At 35.0% G+C, this 16,647-nt stretch overlaps 1 protein-coding gene and 1 non-coding gene across 3 annotated transcripts in view; both read right to left on the bottom strand.

Annotated features, from left to right (window-relative positions):
• Nucleotides 1-16,647, bottom strand: part of EYA4 (EYA transcriptional coactivator and phosphatase 4) — a 258,455-nt gene that overhangs the window by 122,393 nt on the left and 119,415 nt on the right. For both annotated transcript variants that reach the window (XM_029223838.1, XM_029223836.1), the window contains exon 3: nt 2,576-2,625. In XM_029223838.1, the coding sequence (XP_029079671.1) occupies nt 2,576-2,625 (50 nt within the window). The remainder of the gene's footprint in view (nt 1-2,575; nt 2,626-16,647) is intronic.
• On the bottom strand, nt 5,711-5,849 carry LOC114896404. The gene has a single exon (XR_003793784.1). It is a non-coding gene; the product is annotated as a U8 small nucleolar RNA (small nucleolar RNA).

The following is a 16,647-nucleotide window of genomic DNA, read 5'->3' as shown; positions in this document are numbered from 1 at the left end:
CCCCACCCCCACATATACACACACACAGAGGGGAGGGAAGGAGGGAGGCATGGGGGAGAGAGAGAGAATATATGAATATTTGTGGTTCTTAATGAGCAAAAAAGAATGTACCCATGCATGTATATGCTAAAGGAATGCTGTCCATTATCTATAATAAAGGCATCTTCATGTTTTTTCTGATTGTTTATAAAAACTGAACCTCAGTACATGCATATAATAATTATTAATTTTGGCATCCCTTGATTCATTGACTATTCAGTAAGTTATTGTATCCTTTTTGTGCAAGATGTTCTATAGCGTATCTTTATTCTCTTCTTGGTGTTCCATCACTGCACTGACTTAATGCCATTTTGCCACTCCCAGACCTAATATCTGTGAATAAACAGAGAATCCAAGAATATCCACCTCTTTTTGTTATTGACACTATGAGGGTGTGGAGGTTGTCATTGGCCCCATAAGCTAGAAGAAGGGACCAGACACTATCAAAATGTCTGGGCAACACTGAATCAATAAATGATTCTAAGTTTTCTTGAAGGCCTTTCCATCTCGGGTTTTTATAAACAAGGGTGCTTTATGTGTTTGTCTGTTTGTTTGTGGTACACGGGCCTCTCACTGTTGTGGCCTCTCCTGTTGCAGAGCACAGGCTCCGGACGCACAGGCTCAGCAGCCATGGCTCACGGGCCCAGCCGCTCCGCGGCACGTGGGGTCTTCCCAGACCGGGGCACGAACCCGTGTCCCCTGCATTGGCAGGCGGACTCTCAACCACTGCGCCACCAGGGAAGCCCCTATGTGTTTGTTTTTTATATCACAAAGCTTTAGAATCCTTAGAAATTGATTTGCCTAATTTTACCCGTATATTGCAGATTAGGGAACTTTTAGAAGCAGCTAATCCATGGCAACCAACTAGTAGTTTCCAAGAGGTCAAGACACTTTTCAATTAGTTTCTATTATATAATAATAATAATATATAACAAAATATATTTAAAACAATCTTTTAAAAACAACTGTTATTGATCTTAAAAATAAAATTGCACTTTTAAGGCCATATGGGTTGGGATTTGCTAGATAAATGAGAATGATCTAGTTCCAGGTTTAAATACATTGAGATCTGAATTCTCTCTTTCTTTTCTAACTTACTGATATAAATTGAAAACACTGAATCACTTTGGTGCATTTCTGCTTGTTTAAAATTTGTTCAAGCACTAACACTATCTGTCCAAAAATCCCGAGCGGCCTAAAGAGTAAAACATTTTGATATAAAATATTAATAAAAAGAATATATGTTCCGTTTTCCCTACTAACCCTCAAGACCAGCTACTTGCAAAGATGATCTAATTAGTTAAACTATAAGTCATAGGTGGGTTTCTCATAGAGGTCAGCAAAATGGTCAGGAAGGAAATGTCCACAAGGAATAGAGCTTGAGTCTCCCCTCTCCATGCATCCTGGAATTCCTCTGCTTTGTCGGAAAAATTTAATGGTTCACCCATTTCCTAAAGCTCCAATAAGTTAAAAGTATTTGGTTCTATTTTGATGTCTAATCGTAAAAGACAAAGATCATATGTCAAAAATCCTATATCATATTGTATACTTTTGATGATCCAAAAGAAAAGACCACACACAATCATCTCACTATAGTATATATAGGAATTAATTATAAGAATATCATATTACATAAAACAAAGGAAGATTTACTCAAACTGTGAATGGACTGTATATAATATATACTTGCTTTCCAAAAGGAAAACATGGTGGTCATTAACATTTTACCTAGCTCTGTATAGTTTTACTATTACCCAGAGAATCACTACATACACATCATAAGTTGGAGCAAGTAGGACAAAATAAACTAACACCCATCTCACCGTTAAACAAATTCCTTAATGCAAGAAGTTAAATTATATCATTTATATCATATGAAGGATATGCGTTTACTATTGTTATGATATTTAAAATACTTTTACTTACCCATTTAAATTTTTGAAATAAAAACAATGAAAACGTATAGACCTAAAAATGTCTGTTAGGCATCTGGTCCAACCACAAACAACTAAATGGGGCTAACTCCTGTATGTAGTGGCCCGACCACTTTAATTCATCATTTCTTCAAGCTCTATATGACCATAAAGAGAATGCCAAGTTAATTTTTATCTTTTCTCTTTGATGGCATTCTCAAAATCTAGCAATGTTTGATTGAAAAAAAAGAAGGTAGATTTTTGGTAAACACGGATTTAAGAGGCATTCAGTTTCTGGCAAAATTTCAAATGTGAATACGTTATAAGAAGAGATTAGAAAGAAAAATGAGGGTGAATTTAAAATAATGAATGCTAAGGGAATATATTTTCAAGTGTTCCTAGAGATGTTCCCACTATTGTTCTTTAAAGTTGACTTCAATCAGTGCCCTTTTTATTAATATTATGATTAATGGCATCCTAGCCAGTCTAATGTGTAATTTCCATACAGATAAGTTCTTAAACTCAATGTTTTAAAACACAGTTGTATCTGGAGTCTAATGTCTTATTAGTTCTCAAAAATTGCAATTTTTCTTAGTGAAGTCTTGGCCTCTATTTTACTGTACCTGGAATTCTGGGGTTCTGGAACATCTGATTCTGTGCACGTTTTCTTTACCTGTAAGAAAAGAGTACTAGTTAGTCTCATATGAAAATACAACTTCCTCATTCAGGTTCACACACTTGTTAAACTTAAAGTGGCTACAGCTCTGCTCACCAAGATCTCTATAAAATACTCCCCACATTTTACAGCGGTAGCATGCAGTATTAAATAGTGTATTTCACTATTATCCTATGAACAGCTGCCAAAGGCACTTCCCTAGACTCCATTAGTATGTAAAATGTTCAGCTAAAATAGCTTGGGACTAGCTTAACTAGGAACAAAGAAACCAAAGAACTAGGTTTCCCACTTAGGAACTGGAAAGTCATACTGCTCTCAATTCACTAAGAAATGTTTTTCCAGTTGATACTGCTTCTGTCTCCTACTAAAGCACACAATAATAAACACCAGCTTCTGGGGGCAAAGCACAGTGTTAGCTAAAACATTCATATATTAATTTTCATTTTCTCAATCCAGTGGCTGTATGTTTTATATATTTCTCAGCATATCAATTAAGTTTCGGCATTGCTCACAGACATCTCATATATATTTAGAGTATACTTTGCAGACTGTATTTCAACTTTGTGGTTTTTAACCCACAAAAGGTAAAGAATGAAAATAACTTTTACTTTAGGACACACTATCCATTTCTGGACAAAAGTGTGTGATACATTCTCTAAAATAAGGTAAAGCACACATCCATTGCCTTTCACAATTTAACTTCAAGCACAGATAACTACGTCTGATTATTATGGTCTTAATGGTACATTATATGCAAAGTAAATTCCGTTTCAAAAATTCCTTAGTTTATATGTATCATAAACAGTATACATTAACAAGTCCATTGTCATACACTCTGGGTGTTTACATTGCCATGGTCTATTTATGCAACCTACAGAATCCAAGGCACTTTAACTTCTAATATGTAGCTTGGAAGTGAAAATAAGTCTACTGTATTTACACCGTGAGTATACTACATAAGTGTGAACCGTGATACAAACGGCATCACTTAAGAGTAAGTTTTAAATGTTAAAGATACAGCATTGTCTTTCCAGCTCACAAAGTAACTCTTTCCTCTTCTGACTTAAAAATACAAATACAAAAAAAAAGATCCTTACACTTTCAAAAATCCATGTTTTTGCTTTCAGTTCTAAGCCTAGACGTTTTATAATTGGGGAAATCAAGTATTTGGCTTGATTAACTATACTCTTTTTTGCATCCTCTGTATACATTCATACAGTATGAAAATAAAACTGGTTAGCAAAGAAATTATTATCTCTGTCCTATGATGTAACGTATTCTATGCTCTTAATATGAAACTTAGCACCAAGAGATGGAAGGGTGAAGAAATATTTTTGAGTAATTAGTTTTAAAAAAAAGGGAAAAAGCAAAACTTTTCTTAAAATGTAAGCATAAAATTCACTATGAAACCCACAAAAGTCCATTAAAAACTCCAAGAAAAATAAGAACTAAAAGGGAAGGACACGATAATAAAACCCTTCTTTCCCACTGGTTCTTCCCTATGATTCATCACCAGAAACTATATGAACTGCCCAATGAATATGTAGAAATCACCTCAAAGTGAATGTCACTTTCTGAAAGACTATGATAGCTTGACTTTGGGACTGACTAAAGGAGCTCCAGATCACACAAGCAAACTAGACAGATACTTCCAAGCAAAAGTCAGAATGAGACAAGCTTCCTATGGCTTAAAAAACAAAGATTTTTAAAAATCTTTAATACCAATGGCTTTATATAACATCTTTCTCCAAATAACTAACCAGAAAGTTCTTATTATTTTAATTTATTCTTAAAGTAGTAATTGTAATGCCAGAGAACACATCTATTGATTACTTACTATCTAGTTTGCACAGTCCCAGATTCATAGCTTATGCTTAATAAGAATACGATGAAAGATTGAAGTAGAAATAGATATTCTTTTAGATATTGTTAGAACTTTGCATTCTTCAAAGTAATTATTTTTAGGGGTTTTATTCATTTGTTCATGGTCGAATGAGGGAAGAATAATATTTAGGATACCATGACTACTATAGGAGAGGTCTATGCAGTGAGGTCGATGTTCAGAGGACAATCTACTTGTTCAGAGGCAAGTGACTTCTGAACTAAGTCTTAAAGGACATAGGCTTCAAAGAGAAAATCTGGAAAAAGTAGGTACTTCATGGGGTTTGTCAGAGGAACCATATTATGAAGACCTTATCAATGGTAAAGAATTTGGAATTTAATCTTTGGACAATGAAGACCAATGAAGGATTTTAAGAAACAGACTGGGTAGAGATGTGCAAGAGGTAGTGTGGAAGGGGACAGGCTGAGGACTGAGAGACAGATAAGAGCCTAATGCAGCAAGAGAGAAAGTATACATTCCATGAAAGCAGACATGGCATTGATCTTGTATATCACTAATCCCTAGCCTTGAATAGACGCTCCTTGCTATGGTATGAATGTTTGTACCCCTTCAGAATTCATATGTATAATCCTCACTCCCCAGAATTAGGGAGTGGGGCCTTTGGGAGGTGCTTAGATCATGAAAATGAAGGCTCTACAAATGGGATTAATGCTCTTACAAATGAGACCCCACAGAGCTCCCTAGCCCTTCTACCATGTGAGGACACAGTGAGAAAAAGTCACTGGCTCTAAACCAGGAGGTGGGCTGTCACCACATACAACCATGCTGGAGCCTCCATCTTGCATTTCCCAGCCTCCAGAATGGTGAGAAATAAATTTCTGTTGTTTATAAACTACCTGCAGTATTTTGTTATAGCAGCCCCAATGGATTAAGAGAGTCCCCAAATACTAGTTCGCTAAGTGAATCATTCAATCCATCAGTGAGAGATGGTGAAGGCCTGAATTAAGATAGGAGCCATGGGGAGAGTTGAGAGGATGTTTTTGATAGATACTTCTAAGACAGAATTGACAGAATATTGTTATTGATTGAAACAAAGTATAAAGTAGAATATGATCTGACCTTTTAATCTGTCCTTGAAAAAACTTTGGTAATACCAAAGATCAAAAAAAAAAAAAGTTAACTTATGCCTTCTTTAAAATACTTCAAAACCCCATCTTTCCTCTGAATTGATGGAGAAAAGTTAGATGATCATTAAGAAACTTGTCTTGCAAGTCCTGATTATGCAGAGACGTTAATCACGAGTCATGCAAGCTCCAATCATCATGTTCTATTCTGACTTCCAAAAAGAAGGACAGGTAAGAATTAACCTACCTGATGAAAAGACAACCTACAGAATGGGAGAAAATATTTGCAAATGATGCGAGAGACAAGGGCTTAATCTCCAAAATATACAAACAGCTCATACAACGCAACAACAAAAAACCAAACAACCCAATCGAAAAATGGGCAGAAGACCTAAATAGACATTTCTCCAAAGAAGACATACAGATGGCCAATAGGCACCTGAAAAGATGCTCAACATCACTAATTATTAGAGAAATGCAAATCAAAGCTACAATGAGGTACTACCTTACACCAGTCAGAATGGCCATTTAAAAAGTCTACAAATAACAAATGCTGGAGAGGGTGTGGAGAAAAGGGAACCCTTTTACACGGTTGGTGGGAATGTAAGTTGGTACAGCCACTACGGAAAACAGTATGGAGGTTCTGCAGAAAACTAAAAATAGAATTACCATATGATCCAGCAATCCCACTCCTGGGAATATACCCAGACGAAACTATAATTCAGAAAGATACACGCACCCCTATGTTCATAGTAACACTGTTTCACAATAGCCAAAACATGGAAACAACTTATCCCACTGACAGATGAATGGATAAGGAAGATGTGGTGTGTGTGTACACACACACACGCACACGCACACACACACAATGGAATACTACTCAGCCATAAAACAGAAGGAAATAATGCCATTTGCAGCAACATAGATGCAACTAGAGATTATCATACTTAGTGAAGTAAGTCAGAAAGACAAATACCATATGATATCACTTATATCATAAAATATGGCACAAATGAACCTATCTACAAAACAGAAACAAACTCATAGATATAGAGAACAGACATGTGGTTGCCAAGGGGGTGGGGGGAGGGAATGGGATGGAGTGGGAGTTTGGGGTTGGTAGATGTAAACTATTACACTTAGAATGGATAACCAACAAGGTCCTACTGTATAGCACAGGAAATATATTCAATACCCTGTGATAAACCATAATGGACGAGAATATAAAAATATGTGTATGTGTATAACTGAGTCACTTTGCTGTATGGCAGAGATCGGCACACCATTGTAAATCAACTCTACTACAATAAAAAATAATAAATAAAAATTTTAAATAAAGAAACTTGTATGTTCACAGTGTCTTGATCACAGAATTAGAAGCCAAATGGACAGTTTTACCTAAATTTAAACACACTGTCCCATTTGAGAGATCAATACTTCATTAAACAGTGACTGCTGAAATATACACACTATTAAAGGAACACTATTCTTACAAAATATGTAGAATTTTGTCTTTAATGACCACTAATTTAGCTTTGAATTTGTTTTGAATAAAGCTGAAACAAGCAGGCCAAGAAACGAGGCAGAATTTCATGTCCATAATTTAAATCCAAATCTTAGTTTTCATAAGACACACAAGGAAATGAGCCAAAAATATGCCAAGAGAAAAAAGACAAATAATGTTAAATGCATTTAATTGGTGGCAAAAATGTGAATTTTAACCCTTAATGTTATACAAGTACATGAAAAAATCAAAGCAAGATGAAAAAGAAGAGTTTATTTCAAGAAAATAACTATTAGTATGTAATGAAGATACAAACATCAAACACTGAATTTTTTTTGTCTGTTTGCTTTTTTTTTTTTGTGGTACGTGGGCCTCTCACTGTTGTGGCCTCTCCCGTTGCGGAGCACAGGCTCCAGGCGCGCAGGCCCAGAGGCCATGGCTCACGGGCCTAGCCGCTCCGTGGCATGTGGTATCTTCCCGGACCGGGGCACGAACCCGTGTCCCCTGCATCGGCAGGCGGACTCTCAACCACTGCGCCACCAGGGAAGCCCTACTGAAATTTTTGAATAAATGAACAACAGCTAAAATATTGGAGTGTTTATCATATGCCAGGCACATGCTTAGGTAGATACTTTTTTTTTTTTTGCGGTACGCGGGCCTCTCACTGCTGTGGCCTCTCCCGCTGCGGGGCGCAGGCTCCGGACGCGCAAGCTCAGCGGCCATGGCTCACGGGCCCAGCCGCTCCGCAGCATGTGGGATCTTCCCAGACCGGGGCACGAACCCGCGTCCCCTGCATCGGCAGGCGGACCCTCAACCACTGCGCCACCAGGGAAGCCCGATACTACTTTTTATCCCAATTCACAGATGATGATGCTGAGAACTAGAAAGATTAATCTGCAAGCAATTATGTAGTAAATTTTAAATCCTGATCTCTGAGGGCATTTTAACAAGTAAATGTTAAAAAACTAAAATTCATAAACATATAAACTAATCTTTTTAAAATGAAGATCAAAACACCTTAATTTTTAAAAGTTCAATTTTTAATATATCATAATAATGATAATTGCTGCCATTTATTAAGTGTTCTTTTCCACTCATTGTACTGGACTATATATATGTAATATCACTTAATCTATGAAGACGGGAGTGATGGATGAAATCCTCCTTCTACAAATGAGAAAACCAAGGCTCAGAGAGGTTAAACAACTTGGCAATGTCACACAGCTAGCACTAACAGGGACAGAATTAGAACTGAATGCTCCACAGCAAGCCTTTCTCTCCGATGCTAGATTTGCCAGTTGCTTTTATCAGGTTGTTTTAAAATTAAGAGTTGAAACTAACATTCTGTGGAACAATTTTTGACACTACTAGTTACTTCTTGCAATATATTAACCATCTAATAAATCTTTTAAATTAGACTACTGAAGTAACCTTTTTTTTAACCAAGCACTAGTAACATGTACCAACACCCTAAAAAGTGCAAAGATGGTCTAATGCATAAAACAGCGTCCGTTTTGCTGTCTTTGCTGTTGTTGTATGTCTGAGGTATCAGGATCCACTCATTCAACAAGGCTTTACTGAATGCCTTGGGGTATATGAGGTGCCCTTCTAGGCACGGCGATAAACTAGACCTGAACAGTCCAGCAAAGTAGCCACTAGACACACTGTGACTATTTAGAACTTGAAATGTGGTTAAGTCTAAACTGAGATGTGCTGGAAATGTAAAAGGCACATGGGATTTCAAAGACTTAGTATGCAAAAAAGGGAAAATGTCTCAATATTTTTTATACTCATAAATAAAATGATATTTAGGTGTACTGGGTTATAATCCCTTCTTTTTACTTTTCTAACAAAGCTAAAATCACAAGTGGTTTGGACTATATTTCTGTTGAACAGCGCTGACTTAGACGAACAAAAACCTGCCTGCATGGATCATGCATTTTAGTGGAGGAGATATAAAATAAAAATGTAAACAGATAAGCAATGAATATAAAGTCAGCAGCAATGATTGCCAAGAGAAAATGAAGCAGAATAAGGGGTTAGAAAAGACTGGTCAACAATATTACATTAGCTAGCCACGTATAAAAAACTGATGTTCTTATTTCACAAAACCATTCACTCTTCAAATTTTTTAGGCTGTTATGTACATGAGTAATATAAATTGTACTTTTTAAACAATTATAAAGAATGTGGGATGTGGTATTGAGAATAATGAATATTTCCAATGTCTGGAAAATATATGCATAAAATATAATCTCTAGAATGTCTTGCATTATGACAATTATATTCAAGTATAAAAATCAACTTAAATTTTTATTTTTATAAAATAAAAATTTTATAACACATTTTAACACATTTTATAACACTAGGTACTTTGAGAGGCTTACAATCTTTTGAGGGAAAACAGAAATAACTTGTAAAAAAAATTGCAAAGAAAAACCAGTTTCTTTTATCCCATCCACCATCTTCTAAAAATGCTGGAACCAATTATCCCAATTATTTTGTAATCTTGCTGTTTATAAATCCTGAAACATTATCGATAATAAAAAAATGTAGGGGGCTTCCCTGGTGGCACAGTGGTTGAGAGTCCGCCTGCCGATGCAGGGGACACGGGTTCGTGTCCCAGTCCGGGAAGATCCCACATGCCGCGGAGTGGCTAGGCCCGTGAGCCATGGCCGCTGAGCCTGCGCGTCCGGAGCCTGTGCTCCGCAACGGGAGAGGCCACAACAGTGAGAGGCCCGCGTACCGCAAAATAAATAAATAAATAAATTTAAAAATGTAGGACTTCCCTGGTGGCGCAGTGGTTAAGAGTCCGCCTGCCAATGCAGGGGACACGGGTTCAAGCCCTGGTCCGGGAAGATCCCATATGCTGCAGAACAACTAAGCCCGTTCGCCACAACTACTGAGCCTGTGCTCTAGAGCGTGTGAGCCACAACTACTGAGCCCACGTGCCACAACTACTGAAGCCCACCGCCTAGAGCCTGTGCTGTGCAACAAGAGAAGCCACTGCAATGAGAAGCTTGCGCGCTGCAATGAAGAGTAGCCCCTGCTCGCCGCAATGAGAGAAAAGACCGCATGCAGCAACGAAGACCCAAATCAGCCAAAAAAAATAAATAAAAAACGTAAAGGATGGAATACTGGAAGAAGACATTTTAAAAAGACCTCTTTTGTAACTTTATTTTGTTTTGAAGTGAACTTTAGCGATTAGGCCTTAGAGCATACTATACAGTGATAATGAAAGATAAATTCTGATACTATAAATCCAAGATAAAAACTTTATAAATGAAAATTTGCTGATGTAATGAATAACTTATACATATTTTTGTGGGTGGTATGTAAGACAATTTTTATTTCTTCACTGAACTCTGTAGAGAATCTAATAAAAAATAGATTTGAATGCATTACTGTTTAAGGAAAACAATGGATAAAATATAGATATAAAAATAAAATTCTTTCCTCCAATACAAATTATATTGTAGGTTATTGCATGCAATACTCTTTGGAATATAGAAAGTGATACAAAATTAATGTTAACAATAATTGTCAGCTCTGATTGTATTTCAAGTGTGAATACTACAAAATGTACATGACTCAGTAAGTAATATTTATACAAATACTGTAGTGTATCAATGCCTAGAGTCTTGTATTAGTACACACTTTATAAAATGTATTTTATGACTGGGTTAGATAAATTATTATAAATAATTGCTGATAAAGCAGAATGGGTACCTAACTTTAGTTACCATTAGGTTCTAATTTAGTAAAAAAAAAGAGACAGAGGTATAAATTGTTATGTGCCATTTTTTTCATATTTTCTAATACTTAGAATTTGGTCATATTTGAATTTTTAATTATGTAATGGAACTTAAAAGTTTTTCTTATAATTATTCCAGCTTTATTCTAGAAATGTAAGTTATCCTCTCAATTCCTACATCTCCATTAGATGGCCTTTTTAACACATTTAATTTTTTCAATTAGTTGAACCAAGCTCAGAGTTTGATGTGCTTCCCCCGAACATCCTGTTCTCTAATTAACAGCATTAAATAAATATGAATTAAACGATGTCCCTTTCTATTTTACTTCAGGATGCACACAGTAACATAACTAAGAAAATATAAAAGTAGGTATATGAATTAATTTTAAAATTGAGTCAAAATAATAACACTTGGCATACTCAAGTAAACATATATTTTTTGCAATAGAGGCTTTTACCGAAAATTATTCTAGTGTTTATTTACTTAGATTAGTGAAAGAAAATATATGTTCATTTTCTAAATATAATATTTGCAAGTTAATACCACTTTAGAACTTACCACAGGAGGTACACTTTAATGTGATAACTACGATTATTTGTGCAGCCAAGTAAATATAATTTGTGTTGAGGAGATCAGCATAGAATTGCTATTCTGCTATTCTCCCATACAAATTTACACTATCTAAACTGGCTTCTATGAAAACGTCTCCACATTTCTCAACGAGACTTATTTTACATTTTTTAGGTATGTTACAATTCAGTTCTTGACTTCTAAAAACTCAGTGCATGAAAAAGGAATCTTTGGAACACAAAGGTTGTCACACAGAGTTTTAAAAAAGACACCTCTGTTTTAATATGCTCATACAAATTGAGAGTTTTTTCAAAAAAATAAAATACCATTTTGCCAAATGGTGGTCAAAAAATTAAAGTTTTGGAGACAGACTTTGTGAAAATCTAATTACTAACTAATCTAATAGAACTATTGTTATAATGTGTCATTCTTCCTTAGAAACAAAAATCTTGCGGCTCTATAATTCACACATTTCTGAAATTCTTTTCATGGAGTTAGGGAAGTTTCTTTACTCCTCCCTTTTCTTATTATATCCCTCTTCGATGTTTTTATCATTGCTTACTCGAGCTTCTCCCTGCAATACTAAGTATAGGTTTCCAAAAGCCCAAGGTACCACTTACTTATTATAAAAGTGTGCGAGAACTCTACTGCATCTACTTCGGTCCAAAGGAAAATTGCCATAACCCTTCTTTAAATGCTATTCATAGACAAAGTATAAAGATACAATTGAATATTCTGTTATTAACTGCAACTGTAAACAAAAAACAACACATAAGACGCTCATAACAGTGGGATTAGAGGGTTAATAAAAACAAAGCCACCACCAAAAGCCTGAAGTGGAAATTATTTTACCCCTCTAGTATTGGACTGTCATGGCAAGATCTTACTTGATTTCTGGCCTTTAATGCAGGAGCCTTCCAGGACCCAGGTTTGGGGGAGGGAGGTTATATAAAATTACACACTGGGGAGGAATTATGTTTTAAAGGTAAAAAAATCCTATAGGCTATAACTCTTCATCAACTACAACTGTCACAATAGGGTTCAAATTATTTGAGAGTTCATTGCAAGGTTGAAAATATTTAAAAAGCAACTTAGTAACAATGACTGAGGTAGACAAAGCATAATTGTTCATGTACAGTATATATGTATTAAATCAAATGTCAAGCCACATGAGCTTTTAAAATTCTGGAGTACATTTTCTCCTTAGTTATGCCATAGTCTTTTGTCACCTGCCATAAACTCCACATATACTGTATAAAACATTCAGGAAAATTTCAAACTCTTTCTAACAGTATGTTTTTTCATTACTACCCACCAGGGACTGTATCAAAAGTAATACAGTACTTAAAATGCCACAAAAGTAACCATAAGATGCCTTAACATATCATGTTACAGTTCAAATGAAAGTTGGTCCCCTCCTAAGCCTGGAAACGAGACTAGATTGCCATGATACTTGGCATAAATATGACAGATAAGTGTTAAAATGATTTTTTTTCTCACAAATGTGCACTATAAACTACAAGAGATAGCTACCTATGTATGTATAGGTCTCTTTATACTTTTGAACATGTATCTTTGCAATTCTGGGTGTCACAAGATAGATAATATTAAAACAACAAAAAGGAAAATGGAATGTGCAATTCTAAACTAAGAACTAAATACTTAATGAGCATAATGTTGATTTGGTAGAATCCATTGCAGTTAAATTCAAATTGCTGACTCTACTGTACACGTTCTCACTGACCAGGAAAGAATAAATCCACCAGTATTCAATATGAAAATCTTTAGCTTTAGATTTCCCTCCATTCAAGTGAAGATATATGAATTCACACAAACAACGCTTTAAAAATAATCTTAAGAATTGATCCTATTCCCCTAAATAGAGAAATCTTGCTAATGTTTCTGACAACGTTTTTTATATGCTTGTTTTCTTTTTCCTTTTTAAGATATTGGAATGTTTTGGCCACAAGGTTAAGAAAAACTTCCCCATTTATCATGACGTGCCAAGCACAACTGGCCCCTAGACTACACAGCCCTCTACCACTTAACTAATTCAGCTCATCTTAATCATGAAACTTCAAAAGAATTTGGCCACAGGCGTAGACTAGCTATCATTTGTTTTAAAGTACAGATATCAGTCATTGTGTAACATATTCTAGTGCACCTGATATCATTTGTGCACTAGGCACAATTGATAACTAACCTTTTCAATTTGAACAGTAATCAATATAGAGATAATCTGGTTTATTAATACATAATTGTTGAATTTTAGTAAAAGTTTCCGTTAAAGTCTCTCTTAGGTTTGAATACATATATGTAAACTTTAAAAAATATTTTCAACGAATATTTGAAAACTCTCCTAATGTGCCCAAAGGTATCACAATAACTAGTAAGGAAAACTGAGAAAGTCTTTAACTTTAAAAACAAATTGACAGGTAGAATGTAAACAATAAAACATTAAAGACAATTTTAAATTGAACAACATATACCTGTAGATTGATCTGAATATGAATTTACATAGGATATAAATATTTCTGGCACAGCGTGCTGATAAAACAAGTATAAATGGACAGCTATATTTTCAAATTTTGTAAATTTTAAATTGTTGATCTTCCATTAAAACAGCAACTTTTAAAGAGACAATCCTGGGGTTCTGGCATCATGTTCTTTATTTTTTAAATTAAACTATACCCAATAAGCAAAAATGTATTTGTAGCATACTGCATTTTAATTTGATTTTTAAAAGACATTCTAGCAACATTTTGAGTTTCAAAATCTATTCTAAAGTAGTTTTATATGAAGTCCATCTTGCATAACCATCGTTGTAAGAAGCTTATAAATCACCTTTCCTCAGGTTTTAATCCTAAAATGAAATTCTTCATTAGCAGAGTTAATAAAACACAGACTCTGTGGCATAATTTACACACTAAAAAAACACAAATTATGTTTTGAGTAGATCGAGTAGATTTTCTATCAAATTAAAGTAACATTTTGAATTACCTGTAAGCTCAGGGCAAAAGACAAAATAGTTCCATGTGAAACATATTTCGCACATAAATTTGTGGTCAGAAAAAATAGTTCCATTAACTGTGTAACTCCAGGTAAAAACTAAGCAATTTATTGCAAGCCTTTTAAAATGTACAAGTTGATTCTTTAGATGGAAGTGAAATTTAGTCAGGTAATTTCAAAATTTCTGTGACCCTAAATACGTGTCTATCATAAAGAATGAAGTACCCTCTGCAGTCTCAATGTAAAATAGATCCCCACAGTGGTTAAACTCAAGGGTTAAAGAGTAAAGGAGCTATAAATTAGGTTTATCTGTCGTGAAGGTCTCATTCTAGGTAAACCTAATAAATAATTGAGATATACTTACAATTTTTTCCTCTTTGACCTCAATTAAAATGGCTTTCTGAGAGCGGGTTCTAAGGACAATTTATCGTGGTTTCCTCACTACACACTTATGAAGTCATCTGGCTTTTGTATTTCTTCAACAGCTGCATTACCTTCGAAATTGGCTTATAGTATTTCCCCAAAGCAAAATGTGAGACTGCCCCTGACACACACAACGACCTTCCTTCTGCGGGTGGCTGAGTTCAAAAAGTCAGATCATACAGTTTCAAAAATTCTAACAACAGTAACTCGTAAAGAACTTGGAGGAGGAAAGAGAGAAATCAAAGTAGAGATTTAAAAAATTGGTCTCTCTCTCTCTTTCTTTTTCTGTCTCTTCCTCTCTCCCTCCCTCTCTCCCTCTCCCTAAGAAGTTATAACAACACATTATATGATTATTAGTATTTGCTTTTGTTGCTATTTTGATAAGTAGTATTTTACTAGTTTAGGAAAGGTTGGGTGAAAGAACAAACCAACAGGCAAAAAGCAAAATAAGGTAGTGCAACATCATTATTCAATTACACAGGATTCCAGAAAACAGTAACCGCAACTAAGGAAAGGAGCAGGAAACTGGATAGCGCTGACTGATGCTCAGTAGACCCTGGTAACCAAACTGGAAAACTTATTGGCTGTGATAATTCATCCTCCTTTTCTTCAAACAGGTTCCCTAAACAATCTAACTCTGGTAGTAAATCAGACACTTAGAAGACATTTTCTCCTCCAGAATTATGCTTTTCTCACAAGAATAATAAAACAGTACCAACAGAGCAAAGCCTTCCTCAGTTGTCTTGAATGAAAGAAATCTTTAAGATACGGTAATTATTGTGGCAATTCACCCACAGCTTAGTTCCTTGATGAAGCAAAACACCAATTCACACTCTTTCTTCATTCAAAGATAAAAAGGGATTCAAAGATAAAAAAATATGTTTAAGTAATTTAAACCAAAGCATTCCAAAGGCTTCCACGTCAAGGTTTTAAATCAAAGCACGTGCTCAAGTGCACATCCAAATGAAGGTAAAAACCAGCTGGAAGCTTAAGGTATCATTAAGAAGTTAAAATTAAACTTACAATCATAGTTTTGGGAAAAAAAGAAAGTTCCATAAATAGAGGGAAATATTTGTTCTCACAAAAATTATAAAACACATCATTGTGATGACTACATTTGAAATCTAATGAAAAACCCAAATTCGGCACAAAATTTCAAAATAAAAGTTATCCAGAAAAAAAAGCCTTTCATTTAAATGGCTGGTATTAATTGTTAAAACACTGCAGCATGCACCTTATTTTAAGGGAAAACCCCTCAAAGTCAACTATTAAAACTTTCTAATGAAAGCTAATCTATTAATTATCAATTAATGGATCACCTGCATTTCTCCCAGCATTAACATAAGGTAATTACAGAGGTTCAATTTTATGAAGTAAAGACAAAATGTATTTAAAAGTTTCAGCATGGGCAGACTAGGGATTTTCTCTTAATGACCTATTCACTTAATGACCTACTCACTCAATTTTTAGGTACATATTTCTTCTCTCATCCTGTGCTAAAACTGAGAAAAATCCAAATTTATTTTACCTAATATTTTTTCTCTGAGATAGAACTGCTTATACTTAAATGACTTTCTACATAACACAATAATAATTATAATGCCTCCATCAGAAGCTAAATACAACTTACCTCATCCAAAGTCCAAAAACCTGAAACTAATTCCAGTTTTATTTGGAAGGAAGTTTTGTGTGTATGTGTGAAGTTCAACAGCCAATAAATTCCACTCTCCAGTGTGAGTAAGGATGAAACCCGGTTCAAGGATTACAGAACAGTCTGCACGGTTTATAGTC

Source organism: Monodon monoceros, unplaced genomic scaffold (assembly GCF_005190385.1).
Source record: "Monodon monoceros isolate NGI ecotype Baffin Bay Population unplaced genomic scaffold, NGI_Narwhal_1 Super_Scaffold_15, whole genome shotgun sequence".
NCBI lineage: Eukaryota > Metazoa > Chordata > Mammalia > Artiodactyla > Monodontidae > Monodon > Monodon monoceros.
Note: the sequence above shows the minus strand (reverse complement) of the source record. Positions and strands in the feature narration are given on the sequence as shown.